At 51.9% G+C, this 14701-nt stretch overlaps 4 protein-coding genes across 9 annotated transcripts; 2 read left to right on the forward strand and 2 right to left on the reverse strand.

Annotated features, from left to right (window-relative positions):
• The first annotated feature begins 447 nt into the window (after positions 1–447).
• On the forward strand, positions 448–1759 carry rpl22l1 (ribosomal protein L22-like 1). The gene is made up of 4 exons (XM_003968183.3): positions 448–599; positions 995–1105; positions 1366–1487; positions 1572–1759. The coding sequence occupies exons 1-4, from the start codon at positions 591–593 to the stop codon at positions 1711–1713; spliced, it is 384 nt and encodes a 127-aa protein (XP_003968232.1). The 5' UTR covers positions 448–590; the 3' UTR covers positions 1714–1759.
• A 1412-nt stretch (positions 1760–3171) lies between these two features.
• Positions 3172–7235, forward strand: slc7a14b (solute carrier family 7 member 14b). 6 transcript variants are annotated; one of them, XR_003889832.1, is made up of 10 exons: positions 3172–3445; positions 3624–4035; positions 4104–4340; positions 4423–4640; positions 4712–4858; positions 4929–5137; positions 5201–5946; positions 6091–6446; positions 6563–6635; positions 7099–7235. XR_003889832.1 is itself a non-coding variant. In XM_003968191.2 (9 exons), the coding sequence occupies exons 2-8, from the start codon at positions 3735–3737 to the stop codon at positions 6429–6431; spliced, it is 2199 nt and encodes a 732-aa protein (XP_003968240.2). In that variant the 5' UTR covers positions 3172–3445; positions 3624–3734; the 3' UTR covers positions 6432–6446; positions 6563–7106. The 6 variants fall into 6 exon arrangements, 4 of the variants coding, with proteins under 4 accessions (XP_003968240.2, XP_029698730.1, XP_029698727.1 ...); XR_003889831.1 differs by having other exon boundaries at positions 6091–6635; XM_003968191.2 differs by having other exon boundaries at positions 6563–7106.
• Positions 7105–8294, reverse strand: cldn11b (claudin 11b). The gene is made up of 3 exons (XM_003968190.3): positions 8033–8294; positions 7465–7629; positions 7105–7397 (listed from the first exon to the last, which is right to left on the reverse strand). Exons 1-3 carry the CDS (start codon positions 8256–8258, stop codon positions 7138–7140), a joined length of 651 nt encoding a protein of 216 aa, XP_003968239.3. The 5' UTR covers positions 8259–8294; the 3' UTR covers positions 7105–7137.
• Positions 8295–8998: 704 nt separating this feature from the next.
• LOC105417019 (polyhomeotic homolog 3) lies at positions 8999–13939 on the reverse strand. The gene is made up of 8 exons (XM_029842871.1): positions 13296–13939; positions 11592–12611; positions 11097–11500; positions 10854–11019; positions 10657–10768; positions 10467–10587; positions 10004–10322; positions 8999–9675 (listed from the first exon to the last, which is right to left on the reverse strand). Exons 2-8 carry the CDS (start codon positions 11899–11901, stop codon positions 9521–9523), a joined length of 1587 nt encoding a protein of 528 aa, XP_029698731.1. The 5' UTR covers positions 11902–12611; positions 13296–13939; the 3' UTR covers positions 8999–9520.
• Positions 13940–14701: the final 762 nt, after the last annotated feature.

The following is a 14701-nucleotide window of genomic DNA, read 5'->3' on the forward strand; positions in this document are numbered from 1 at the left end:
CTCGGGGTTTTAACAGGTTGAACTGGAATGATTGACCAGGCTAGCAGGGTTTATCAGGGTGTGTTTGGTTCCACGTTGACTTTTGGACTTGAATTAGCTCCAACAGCTGCTGAAACTGTCATTTCTTGGAGCATTCAGCTACAAAATGTCTTCCTCTGTGGATCATAGGTACCAGAACGAGAGGTCTGGTGTTTCACTTTCAATTTCTGAAGTCGTGTCCGAATGCTCATACTTAATAAAGTTGCATCAAAAAAAGGAAACCCCTCAGATTCCACTGATCAGCGTGTTTTCTCGTCAGGTACGAGGAGCCAGGTGCGGTTAAAAGTAACTTTCAGTTACCTTCACTAAGCTCAAACTGAAAAGTTACCACGTTCGTCCAGCTTTCGCTTCGTCAAAACATTTTTATAGTGGGGAAAAATCTCGAAGCATTCATTTTCATGGAAAATGTTATGCTTCGGGTGTAGTTCTGCACTGCTGCGCAACAAATTGAGGTCATTGAAAACGCCATATTTGGTAAGAGCGTTCACCCGACCGGAACTACGTCACTACACGTCACATCCTGCTCTCTCTTTCCGGTTCAACCTCGCAACATGGCACCGGTAAACCTCACTTGCGCTCTAAAATTTCTGTTAATTCAACGTTAATGTGCTTCTATTCTTTACTTTTTTTCGTGAAATAGCCGTACTTTGAATCAAAGTTTTATGTCCACTGTTGATTTATAATTAGTTAAGCTGATATATTTAGACATAAAAGGGAGTATTAGCAGATTTAGCATTAGCTTGCCGCGATCTAACACGTGTTACAGAAGTATTTCATTCCAATGGGATTTTAATGCACATATATAAAATATCATGCACTCTACAAAGTTTAACGTTTAACCCGACGTCTAGGTCACACCCCAGCAAATGCAACGACATTGCCAGTTTGTTTGCCTATGAGATGTAATAAAGCGTAAAAGTTTAATACATTTGAAAACCCAATTTTCACCTCACAGATCAGACAGAAAAGGTCTTTTGGCAAGAAAGCCAAAAAAGGAGCCATGTGGAAATTCACACTGGACCTGACCCACCCAGTGGAGGATGGGATTCTGGACTCTGCAAACTTTGTAGGTTTCTTAGTCAAGGCATTTAAATTTGGGAAATGAGAGATTCTATTAGCTTTTCTGATTTGGTTGCATTTTGGGATTTTATGGGATTAGAAAAACCTTCATATTTATAAATATATTTTGGCTAAATATGACTGCCTGACTTTCAAAATGCAAGTTATGGGCACGTTGTTAATTGTGTTTGGACTAGGGTTCTCTTCCCTAGCTCCCAATAAGCTAGGGTTCTCTTCCCTAGCACATCATTGTTTCATTCCCAATAGGAAACCTTCCTTAAAGAGAGGATCAAGGTCAATGGTAAAACAGGGAATCTGGGCAACATCGTCCACGTTGGCCGCATGAAGAACAAGATCAACGTCACATCTGAGAAGCAGTTTTCCAAAAGGTGAAGAGAAGTTCTCTATATTTGAATTAATTCCTTATTAGAAGTCTAATTTGGGTTATTAATAAAACTCCCCCCTTTTTTCAGGTATCTGAAGTACCTCACCAAGAAGTACCTGAAGAAAAACAACCTCCGGGACTGGCTGAGAGTGGTGGCGTCGGACAAGGAGACGTACGAGCTGCGATACTTCCAGATCAGTCAGGATGACGAGTCGGAGGCAGATGAGTGAATCTCGTGACCTGTCTGCAGAATAAAATATTGAAAGTAACCAAAAATTCTGTTCTGGCCTTGTTTTATTTGAAAATATATGCAACATTTAGATCCATTTCGATTTTATTTCACTAAGTCAATTAAGTTATTAGTCGAAGAGAATAAATTGTCGGTTTAATAGTTTTTTATTGCAGGAGACGGTTCAGTGTGTGAGTTGTAAAGTATAAAATTGAGACACAATCAGACCGAACATATCAATGTTTAACTCCGTTTCAGAGGTTGAATCTCCATTTTCTCAGAAAAGACTCATTTTGCTGATTTCTAAACAAAAACAGGTGAACAATCCGGGTGTAATGCTCTGTATGAACACCAGGTGGCGCTGCAGGCAGGCGATGAAAGTTATTCGGCTCAATATTTTATAATTAGTGGGATAACAATCATCAATGTTTATATCTGGAATTAAAAACCTTGACGTTCATCTGAGTTTGTCACCCAGAAAGTTTTTTTTATTTGTATAAATATCAAAGATTTTTATATTTTTAATTTAAATTTGGAGGTTTTTTTACCTTGTGATGAGCACTGAGAGACTCGTGACTACTGAGCAAAGAGGATGACGTTTAATACATCGATAGGATTCTACCTTTAAGGTGTGTAAAGAAGCAAGTAGAGTCTGGATCGTCCACAGATGGGCACAATGAATTTGAAACGAACCCTTAACGTGTGCATCTGTTTGGACCAAGTCCTGCTCCCTCATCTGTTACGTATAAACCACAGAGTCAAGAATGTGTCGGCGCCTCCGATCGTCATACTCAGGTTGTGGATTCACTCCGAGCTTCTGTAAAACTCCACATTACAGGAAAAGCACCGATAAAGCTGTGGGGAAGGTGAATGTGCAGATAATGATACTTATATTGTGTGTGTACTAAAATGCACAATAAAATGTCTTGAATTTCCATCAGTTTGGGTTCAAAAGCACAGAAAAAAGAATCCCAGGAAGCAACAAACAACTGAAATGTTAGAGGTGGAGTTCCCAGCTCATGAGTTGTTCCACTAAGAATTTTTCTGCCCAGTTTTCATAATTCTTCTGTAATCCAAGTGTCTTTATGCTACGATGTCTGAGTGAGTCCAGGTAAACAGACTGTGCAAGTGCAGTCAATGACACGCGAATAGTTCAGTGATGTTACATCAAATAATGTTTCAGTTTTTAGTTTCACCACACGAGCACACGAAGGTGCGTCGATGGTGCCTTCCTATGTCTCCTCGTCTCCTCTCCTCCGCAGGAGTAGAATTTGGGGTCTTATAATGTGTTGGCTGCAGTACCGCAAGTGTCCACTGTTCTAAACTAACACACACACACACACACCTGCTCAGTTCCCAGCTGTGTGTACACAGTTGCAGTGCAAAGTTAACACACACGCCGACAGTCTCGGCTGATCAATAGTACATCAGCCTGGTCACATGACTCCACCTCCTTTCCTGAAGGAGGTCTGGAAAAGATCCCGTTTGATCATCACACGATGGATCATTCATCGATTCCAGTTCAGCCGATGCTGAAAGTGTGATTTGGGCTCAGCTCTGCTCCGGTTGTTGCTGCCATGGCGACGTGTTTCCGTCGTGAAAGCGGATCTCGGGCCCTTCATGAATGTTTCAGGACGGACGTCTCACACCAGCGAGCGGGGAGAACAGCTGATGCCGTCCCATCATCCTCGGCGTCGCGGGGGTTCACCTGCGCCTTCATTCAGGAGCAGCAGGTGGGTGCGCTCGGTTCAACATCCTGCGGAAGTTTGGGTCACCGTGACGTTTGTGTGTGTGTGTTTTGTGGCACCTGCGTGTGGTTCACCTCAGTAGTACTCGTGTGTTTCTCTGCTAGAACATCAGTGTTTCCTACTTCTTCTTCTTCTTCTTCTTCTTCCTCGGTGGCTCTGGAAGAACCAGCCTGACTCCACGATGGTCGCTGCCAGGTGAACAACTGACAGAAGCAGCGACAGAAGAACCAGACCCAGACCCAGACCCAGACCCAGATCACAAACAGGTCCAGCGATGGCGGCGTGGCTCCACCGGCTGTCTTTCACCGACGCCTGTTACAATCTCTATTCCCGCCTCCGGAGGACCAAACCCGTGGGCTCCATGGCCGCCGGCTCCGACGACCTCACCGAGCTCTCTGAGGGGTCGGCAGTTGGGCTCGCCAAGGTTCTGACCACCGCGGACCTGGTTTCTCTCGGGGTGGGCAGCTGTGTCGGCACGGGCATGTACGTGGTGGCCGGATTGGTCGCCAAGGCGACGGCCGGGCCTGGGGTCATCCTGTCGTTTATCATCGCAGCCGCGGCGTCCATCCTGTCAGGTGACCTTCAGCTCTCAGGTATTTCACCGAGGCCGAGTTTAACCCGCTTATCCGCCGGTGGTTTTCAGGCGTGTGCTACGCAGAGTTCGGCGTGCGGGTCCCAAAGACGACCGGCTCCGCTTACACCTACAGCTACGTGACGGTCGGCGAGTTTGTGGCGTTTTTCATCGGCTGGAACCTGATCCTGGAGTACCTGATCGGTACGGCGGCGGGGGCGTCGGCCCTCAGCAGCATGTTCGACTCACTGGCCAATCACAGCATCAGCAACTACATAGTGACACACCTGGGCACAGTTCCTGGACTGGGTCAGTACCTTCAGGTTCTATCGTCCAAAAACCTGCAGCCAGATGAATAAATACCCACTGACAGTCGTGGTGGTGGTTCCAGGTCAGGGCGAGGACACGTATCCTGACCTGTTGGCGCTCTTTATCGCCCTGCTGGTCACCGTCATCATCGCTTTCGGCGTTCGGAACTCAGTGAGCTTCAACAACGTCCTCAATGTGGTAAACCTGGCGGTTTGGGTCTTCGTGATGGTGGCCGGACTCTTCTTTCTCTCCGCCAGTAACTGGGAGGGGGGCAGGTTCCTGCCCTACGGCTGGTCAGGGGTGAGGCGCCGGCCGTCCACCTTCTCGGGCGTCTTTAAAATCCGCCCCACTGATATTCTGATGCCGCGCAGGTGATGCGGGGAGCTGCCACCTGCTTCTACGCGTTCATCGGCTTTGACATCATCGCGACGACAGGAGAGGAGGCCAAGAACCCCAACAGCTCCATCCCATACGCCATCACCGCCTCGCTGGTCACCTGCCTCACCGCCTACGTGACGGTCCGTTCCGACGCTCTTTGGATCAGCGGAGCCTCCAGAACCTCTTTAACCTCCCTTCTTCCGTCCGCAGGTGAGTGTGATCCTCACACTCATGGTTCCCTACAGCCTGATCGATGGCTCCGCCCCTCTGATGGAAATGTTTGCGGTTCACGGTTTCCTCTGGGGGAAATACACCGTGGCGGTGGGCTCCATAGCCGGACTCACCGTCTCTCTCCTGGGCTCCTTGTTCCCGATGCCCAGGGTGATCTACGCCATGGCCCGGGACGGTCTGCTCTTCAGGTGAGGCGGCGCCGGCAGCCGGGCGGTTGTTGCCGGTATCTGACCCTGTTACCGCCTCCGCAGGGTGTTGTCCCACGTGTCGGCGCTCACACACACCCCCACGGTGGCGTGCGTGGTGTCGGGGAGCATGGCCGCCCTCCTGGCCCTGTTGGTGAGTCTCCGGGACCTGATCGAGATGATGTCCATCGGCACCCTGCTGGCCTACACCCTGGTGAGCGTGTGCGTGCTGCTGCTGCGATACCAGCCGGACGAGGAGTCCGACCCCATCCAGGCTCCCTGCGGGGTCGGGCGCCGCGGCGACGGCGCTTCCCCCGGCAACAGTGAGCAGATGGTGGGAGATCCGGAGGACGAAGGGTCGTCCTACCATGCGGGCGTGACTGAGGATCTGCACGCCGGCCCGCCGGCCCTGCTGCGGAGGCTCCTGGGAGCCCGTTACCCGGAGCTGCAGCTTCGGCTGGGGATGCCCAGTTTGTCGGAGCGGCCCACGGCGGCGACCGGCCGCGTGGTGACCCGCTGCACCGTGCTCCTCTTCCTCATGTCCTTCCTCCTCTGGTCCACCGTGATATTTGGCGTTGAGCAGGGGACTGGCGTGGCAGCCGTCCTCTCCGGCCTGATGGCTGCGCTGATGCTGGGGTCCATGGTCAAGCTTTTAATCACCATCTTACAGCAGCCAGAAAGTGGGAGGAGACTTCCTTACATGGCGCCGTGTGTGCCCTTCGTCCCTGCGGCGGCCATATTGGTCAACAGCTACCTCATGCTGAAACTGTCGCCCCTCACCTGGGCCCGCTTCGCCGTCTGGTGCCTCATAGGTGAGCGCCGCTTTCCCCGGTGGTTCAAACGTTGCATCCGTCCATAAGAGTGACCTCCTCGGAGCAGAGCTCAACCCTTGGAGAGCCAGAGGTGACGCCATGCGTGGAGGCCGATACCTGACCTCCTCTCTGCACCTTCCCCAGGTTTACTGATCTACGGCGGCTATGGAATGTGGCACAGCACCCTGGAGCTGGACGCCCTGGAGCAGCAGGCCCACGCCAGTTCCTACCAGCGTTACGACGACCAGCTGGACGACACCTTCTCTGCCGACGAAGGTTTTTACCCACACGACCCGGACGAGCAAACGTACCAGGGCTGGTCGGCGCCGGGGGAGAGGGGCTACGGCTACCAGCAGCAGGCCCGGGAGAACCAGTGTGATGGAGATGAAGGTTTTCAGGCCAGACCAGGAGGTCCGTGTCTGGGCCCCGAGGGCAGGTCCAGAGGAAGGACCAACCATGGGTTTGATATGGGCGAAGACGACTGAGTAGATGCTTCACTGGTGAGATCGGATCCATTGATCTGTCCAATCACCCCTAATCAATACAATCGTCAGTTTCGGGGGGGGGTTGTTTGTTTGTTTATCTGTTTTCTCACCTTCATGTTGACTTTTTGAAGCCGTGAACGTGACTTTTTTGGGCTGGAGCTGCAGAAACTAAACACGTGTGGGATGAAAGTGTCCTTTTCAGGAGTAAGTGTCTCATCTTGAGTGAATAGTTTTTCAGCAAATCTCACATTTTTTCAACTTTATTCATTTTTTTTCATACAACAGAAATGTACACAATACACAGTAAAGATACTTTGATTACATTCTTAATAAGACAGAAGTTTAAAACAGTGATACAGGTCAGAGGTTAAAATATCCTATTAATGCTGATATACTGTAACACATTCATGCTAAATGATATATAAGATACAGAAGTCTGGATATTTGAGATATATAAGACAACGTTGATTAAGTGAATACATGAAAGAAAGCAGTTTTGTCATTAAGCCATTAAAAAGAAAAAAAATCTGTATTTTAGGTAATAATATGCAGCCAGTTTTCCTCCTTAAATATATTTACTTAAAACATTAAGGATTTCAAAGCAAAGTCAGACCAATAAAAGTACTTTTGAGTGTTGTTGCTGAGCTCGTCTCAAACTTTGTAAAAGCTTTGAAGGCAGAACTTTGGGCTGGGATCAGAACCGTCTTCAGACTCTGGCGCTCTTGGCGTGGTTGCCCGGCGGCTCCAGGGGCCCGGCCCGGCTCGCCTGTCTGGAGAAGTAGAAGCTGTTCTCTCTCATCGGGCTTCCGGGGCTCAGGAAATGGCAGAACAGGATCATAATCCCCCCCAGGAGACAGAGAGCGGTGCCGACCCATCCGGCGTACAAGGAGAAGCCGAACGACATCAGACCCCCGTCTTTGTGGGCCCCGACCGGGAACCAGACGGTGGAGATGACGCCGCAGAGAGCTGAAAGAGAGGTCCGGTTAGAAGGTGTTCAGCAGCTGTCTTCCGTCTGGACTCCAGGTTTCCTCACCCACGCAGAGGAAGAGGACGCCTCCCACACGGGAGCGCCGCTGCCTGATGGCGGACGAGTCGTTCTGCAGCCTGATGCACGGCATCGACATCAGAACCAGCAGCATCGCAGGGAGCCCGAGGAGACAGGCGCAGACCATCAGGGCCCGAGAGGTCTGCACGTAGGCTGGCAGAGAGACAGGGTGAGGGAGAGACAGGCGGGGTGGGAGAGAGACAGGGTGAGGGAGAGACAGGGTGAGAGAGAGACAGGGTGAGAGACAGGCAGGGTGGGAGAGAGACAGGGTGAGGGAGAGACAGGGTGAGAGACAGACAGGGTGAGAGACAGGCAGGGTGGGAGAGAGACAGGGTGAGGGAGAGACAGGGTGAGAGACAGACAGGTAGAGAGACAGACCTAAACAGCCTTTACAGTAACTGTCTGGCAGCACCAAATTACCCGGTTCCCATTTCTAAAGCAACTTTTTCACTCTGATGATAAAACTGACTAAATAACCAGAAGCAGCGCGAGACCAACAACACAGTTCTGTTATCTCTGTTATCTCTGATGGGCCCCGGGGGGGGTCGGGTCTCACCGGGCAGGGTCAGGATCTGCTCGCGGGCCCCGCAGTGGTACAGGGCCGGGGAGATGATGCACTCGGCCCACAGGCCCTTGGACACCAGCTCGTCCATCCGCAGACAGGCGGCCAGGCTGTAGTCGCAGGTTCGGACCCAGTCGCTGGTTGCCGTGGCGACCATCAGGCCCGCCCAGCCCGCGCAGCTGGCCCCGCTGCCGATGATCTGCCTGCACATGAGCGCCATGAAGTTCGGATTCTACCAAAGTTTGGAAAAAGTCACTTGTTATTGTTTAAAAGTCCAGGCGGCTGTTTTTGGACACCCCCAAAACTCCTGGTAAAAGCAAAATTATCCAGTTAATACTTTCTCGGTTTCGATAGAGGGGCTTTGAAAATGTGGGTAAAAAAAGTGGGTCTCTGACTGGTCCCGGTTCTGAACGTCTGGTCCACAGAGAAAAAAACAACCCTAAAATATCATTTATGTTCGGGTGGAGCGAAAAACCCCAGAAACGTTCAAACTCTCAGCCAATCAGAGCTCGTGTGCTGCCCGGTTCTAATATAAAACAGACACAGATGACAGAGCAAAGAAAGTTAGAGATCAAACACACCTGAAAACAGCCGCCGAGGCAAAAATTTAGGAAATTAATAAAAAACAGATTTTTGACTCACCTGACCCACGCGCGCCCTCTGCTGGTGACCGACTGTAATTACAGGCTCACGCCGGAACCAGGTAAATCACCTGAGTTTGCTGCACATTTAGTTTCAATGTGTACTTAAATACTTTACTAATGTACTTTCATGTACATATTTTGTCTTCTTTAGAGTTTGGGCATAAATATTACCAAACCCAAGTTCTAAGGAGTTTGGTTTCTGGTTTTATCGGACAAATATCTGACACCAACGTTTAAATTATACCTCAGGAACTTAAAAAGAAAAGATTTTCTGACTTGTCTCGGCGACGTAGGTCATGCTTACGACAGGCGATTCACCGTGTGTATTTATTCGTTTATTAAATAATTTCAAGCAGGATACCATAAAAATGTGACGATAAAAGACACCAGTCTCCACCGTGATAGCGATTTTGTCGTTTTGATCCACAGACAGGTTGTCCAGAGTATAGTGATATAAAACATTAAATTCTCATTGAGCACTTACAAAGTCTACGTTATTATCCTTGTTTTTACACACACCGGTTATGTTAGCTACTGATATATTTGTCGTTGACGTCACAGTCTAAAAAAACTAAATAGACAAATTTTATATATTAAATGTTCAAAATCCTTCATGAAATAGCTTCAAATTTACACTCTAGTGGGATGTAAAATATTCACAAAGATACAAAAATGCTCTCCTGCTACAGGTGAAATCTGGACCTCCGTCAGCATCGATCTTCTCAGCCTCCTAAACGACCAAGTCTCTGAGCTTTCCCCCTCCCGGACGTCGGCTTTTTCGTCCGTCTGTCCTTTCGTCTTTGTCGCCCAGTCGCCTCCTCGGGCCCGTTGCTCACTGTCATTGGTTCTTCAGGGAGTTGATGTGAGCGCAGATCTTGAGCGCTGGTCCCAGTTTGATGTTCATGCTGGTCATCAGGTGGTCCTCCGTCAGCAGCAGCAGAGCCTGGCCGTCGATCTCCTGCAGTCGGAAAGCCTCGGCGACGTCGCTGCAGCCTGGAAACGTCGAGAAAAACCACACACATTTCAACATTATCATTAATAAACTGTCTAATTGCGTATCCTCATTATACCTTTGTATTTCAGGATGTCCCCGTGTTTTAAAAGTAGCCTTAAATTTAATTTAACTTCACTTCACAACGTTTTCTGAACTTTAACCTCTCTTTTTATGATGTCACAGGTTCGCCAGGGCCACACGAATTAACGCTGCCGTTGAGTCTCTCTCTAAAATATCTTTTCCGTCACCCTTTCGTCTTTTTGTGTCAGAGGGCCGTAAACGTTCCTCCGGGCTTCGGTTGATTCCGTCCGTCCGTCCCCGACCTACCTGGCAGCGTGGTGATGAAGGCCGTCACTTCCTCCACACTCCACTGGGAGGGGGCGGGTCTGAAGGTGGTCGTAGGCGTTGTGGCAATCATGGCCGGGGCCGACGCCCTCCGAACCCTTTCCGTTGGCTGATGCTCCATCCTGGCCGTCATGGCAACGGTTCCATCCTCCTCCCTGTCGTTGTCATCGTCCTCCTCCTCCTCCTCGTCTCCTTCCTCCATGTCCTCTTCCTCCTCCTCTTCCTCCTCCTCCTCCTCCACAGCCGCCATCTTGTCCTTACCCTCCTTTTCCCGACGACCAGCGCTCCAGAGGTCACGAGGCTGCAGGAAACCAGGAAACATGGCGGAACAAAAAAACCCTCAGCATTATTTCACTTGTTTTCAAATGACCACATTAAACAGTTGGTGGGAAAATAAATCGGCGTGTTAATGAGCTTTATAGGTGAGTTAATTTGGTGTCTGTACCAGTCTTAGTAACAGTGGTTTCCCAGGGACAGACTCCGCCCTGTTCAGGGCTGGGCGGGGCCTCTCTGCCCGGCTGCCGGCGCTGAGCGCTCGCAGCCCCTTCGTCAGACGGACGTTGAACCTGCAGCGAGAGGATGGACAGTTGAGGCGGCGCTCGAATCTCCCGCCACGGATGCCGCTTCCGTCTCACCCGCGTGCGCAGGAAGTCGAGCAGAAGCGTTTGGACCGCATGAAATTGTGGGCGTGGCCTCTCTTTCCACAGAACTGGCAGTGCAGCACTGTCCGATCCCTGTGAACCGACCCTCCACCACAAACATCGCCAACACCGTTAGTTTCCGAAACCGCCGATTGAACGTCGGCGACGGGAGAAGCTGCTCAGACTCTTACTGGTCACGGACTCGTCCGTGTCTCCCGCCTCGTCCTGCTCCGAGTCGCTGGAAGGATCCGTTTGCTTCGGCGCTTCCGGCGCAGGCGATGCCGCGCTCCCATTGGTCCCGTTCACTTCCTGTGGCTTGGTCACCTCTCCCGGAACCAACAGAGACGAGCGGTTCACCTGTAGGATTCAAGAGGCGCAGTTTAAAAACGCGTCTGTGGCGCTGAGGTGGAAACTTTAAGAAGACGTGTCCTCACGGGGAATGGCTGGAGACCTTCCTGGATGACAAACCCGTCCACCAGGTGAGTCAGAACCTGCCGTCCCTCCGGCCACGCCTTTGGCTCCCAGGCGCCACTCAACTTGCCGAGGGGTCTCGGGTTCGTGTTCTGACCGGCCGAGAGGTTCCGTCTCTGGAACGTGCTGCGGATCCCCCGACGGGTCGTCGACCTTCTGGGCGTCGTCGACCTTCTGGGCGTCGTCGACCTTCTGAGCGTCGTCGACCTTCTGGGCGTCGTCGACCTTCTGGGCGTCGTCGCGCTGGCGACAGGGCTGAGGTCGGTCGGGTTGGGGGTGTGAGCGGGGAGCAGGGGTGGCACACTTTCTGCCGAGGGGGTGAGGGAGGGTGAGGCTGGGGGAGACTGAGACGAGAGGCTGGACAAAGCTGGGAGGAGCAAAGACAGCGAGCGGGCGGGTCGGGTTTGTGAGCGAGCCGTTAACGAGGAACATAACGAAATAATGATGGACGAGGTTACCTGAGTGGTTGTCGGACTGCGTTGACATGTTCTCGCAGTCCTCCTGACTGACCGGCTGGTCCAGCTGAGACCCAGGTCTCTGAGGCTGGAGGGGGACCTCCGGGCCCAGACCTGGGCCTGAAGCCGCCTGTCCCAGGATGGGTTTTGGTTCCCTGCTGGAGTCCGTTGCCGCCTCGGGCGTCGGAACAGGAACTGAGACCTGGGACTTTTGAGGAGTCGGACTGGTCGGACTGTCAGACTGGTCCATAGCGGTCTCCTCATCCTCGCCACGTTGGACTCCGGAGCTCTCTCCTTCTTCTGTCACTTTCATCCGTTCCTCCTCACCGACCTCCTCGTCCTTCCGTTCCGCCGCACACTCCCCGCGCGCCTCCTCGTTCTGGGCCGAAGCCTCTTCGTTCCCCTGCTCTCCGCCGTCGCCTTTCCCCACCTTTTTGTCCTTTTCCGCGCTCCCCTGACCTCCGATCGACGCGCTCGTCCCGGGAACCTTCTCCTGTTGCTCCTGCGCGTCACATTTTAGAATTGTAGTTTGTGTTTGAGGAGCAGTTTGGTTCAGAGGAGATGCTGGGCTGAGGAGAGAAGGTGGTGATGGAATGGGAGAGGCGTTCTTTGGCAGCTCTGGGGCAAGATGAAGCCCGTCCTCACCCCCTGAGCTCTTCTTCTTTTGACAGGGCGGTTCTGGTGGCTCTGTTATGTGAGACAACGACTGCAGGGGGTGGGGGTTCTGACCCGACTGCGACTGCCGGCCCGAAGACAGAGCGATGATCTGCAGCTGCCTCGCCGCAGACGGCAGGTGCTCAAACTCTGGGGGGGCGTTGACGGGCAGAGAGCCGCGCTGCGATTGGCTGCTCCCCAGCACGGCGTGAGATAACGGACAGGTCTTCGGTCCGGCCAGCGGCTTGGCGGCGAGGGAGGCCGCGATAGGCTGAAAGGTTGAGAGGTGCCGGGGTGAAGTCAGTCTGTGGCCATTTGGAGAGTGAAGCCTGGGCCGGAGGGGGACGGCTCGGACCGGAGAGTAAAGAGCTGCCATGGAGGGAGAGAAGAGGGCGAGAGCGCCGTGAGGCTGCAGTCACGTAACCACAAAACATTATTAAAGAACTAGTTGCAGATTAATATCACAACCAAGCTTCAGTTCTAGACGGTCGGATCCAAACATCATCTGCTGTTGACAGATGAGCTTCTCTTTATGCTAACAGCGTAACCACCAGTGTGGGATCACCTGTAACTGATCAAATGTCTCACAAGGTGAGACAACCTAGTGTGGAATTTCCGCCGGGCTTTGCTCGCCGTGCGTGGGTTCATTTATCTGTTCTTGATTCTAAAAATAATGTCCAAACTGGCCTTCATTCATCACTCAGATGCTGAACAACCTGAGGAAGAAGCAAACCCTATATCTCTTCCTCCATTATTCTTTTTACTGGCTTTATAAACTAGAAAAGTCTCGATGCTTCAAGTCTCACATCTGCCACATCATCACTCTGTAGATGCCACCAATAAAACAATAGGCCGCCCCCTAGTGGTCTGAGGGCGGTAACTGCAGGTCAGGGTGCTCTGGAGTGATCCAGTTGAGGTTAGTGCAGCTGCTCAGAAGGATCATGGTGGCGTCTGTGCTGCCCTGCTGGAGGACTTGAGGGTTTTGGTTCCAACTCGCGTGTTACTTCTGCGTTCAACTGGTGGCAGGAATGAAGCAGGTGATAATGGTCTTACTTGGAGGTGGGACGGAAAGATGGCGGCTGGGCTGGGTGAGGCTCTCCGTTGCCGTGGTGCTGGGTGGAGGTCGTGGTCTGAGCGGAGGGAATAGAGGCGTGTGGGGCCGCGAGAGGGGTGGCGGAACTAAGGAGGAACTCTTGAGGCGAAGGGTCGGGGGGATGCTGAGCGTCCCGGGGGGAGGAGGCCTCAGAGTGAGGTTCTGACGCTGCAAAAGAAACAGAAATGATCAGTTTAAACAACTTTATAAGATCAGTGTTTACGTGTTTAGCCTTATCCCCAGGTCGACGCGGGTCCTTTTGGCACTGTGAATGGGTCATGGCATTTCCTCCTGGGGCGAATGACCCTGCAAATGGGCCCCGGAAAATTAAGCAAGACGCGGGCATGAAAAGGCGTCCTGCCCGATGACGTCCATGGTCCCAGTTTTGTCATGTTCTGATTTGGTCACTGGACCCTCCTGTCCAACAGGCTGATCCCTGAAGGCCAGAGAGTCTCGTCCCGGAGCTGCACATATTAACGGAAACATACTGAACGCGAAGGATGCCGAGCTTGGAAAATCCCACCAATCTGGGATTTTTAATATACAGCTCGTGAAGCACCATGGTTCAGCTTCTGCAGAGAAGAAGAGATTCTGCAGCAGATTTCAGGCTCCGACAGCCTAATAACTGGAGCTAATTTCAGTGTGACTGCAGTAAAAGTTAGACTATTGCATTGTTATGGTTACCGTAGCACCGGGGCCCTTGAGCAATGATATTTCAGTCCTTCGTACAGGTGTCACCGTTTTATTAACTAGTTGTTTATAACCAACATGTAAATGGTGAAATTTTACTCTGAGCAGAGGAAAGCAGCAGCGAGGAGAGAAGAAGAAGCCTGTTCAGCTGCTCACGCTGGGTGGAGGCGGGGTTAGAAGAGGGGGGGGGGTGGGAGGAGGTGGAGGATGAGGAAGAACACAAGGCAGGTCGCATGGCAGAGGTGAGAATTAGCTGGCAGAAAGGAAGAGAACAGACAGGAAGTAGAAAGAGCAGCAGGGATAAAAAGCTCCATCACGTGATTCCGTGCGTGCTGCTGTGCACGATTGAGACCCGTGGAAGTGTCAGCGTGTGTGTTTGTTTACCATCCTGAGCTCGGAGCAGCACCTGGTCTTGGGCCAGATCCTCTGAGAACCTTTTCCTAGAAGCAAAGTCCTGCTGGGAAACCTTCTGTCTGACAGGAGAGAGGCTGTGATTGGCTGAGACAGGACCAGACATGCCCACAGGGTGTACCTGGGAGGGGAGGGGAGGAAGGGAGGGGAGAGGAGAGGAGGGGAGAGGAGAGGAGAGGAGAGGAGGGGAGGGGAGGAGAGGAGAGGAGAGGAGGGGAGGGGGGGGAGGGGAGGAGAGAGAGAGGAGAGGAGAGGGAGGGAGAGA

Source organism: Takifugu rubripes, chromosome 10 (genome assembly GCF_901000725.2).
Source record: "Takifugu rubripes chromosome 10, fTakRub1.2, whole genome shotgun sequence".
NCBI classification, from domain to species: domain Eukaryota; kingdom Metazoa; phylum Chordata; class Actinopteri; order Tetraodontiformes; family Tetraodontidae; genus Takifugu; species Takifugu rubripes.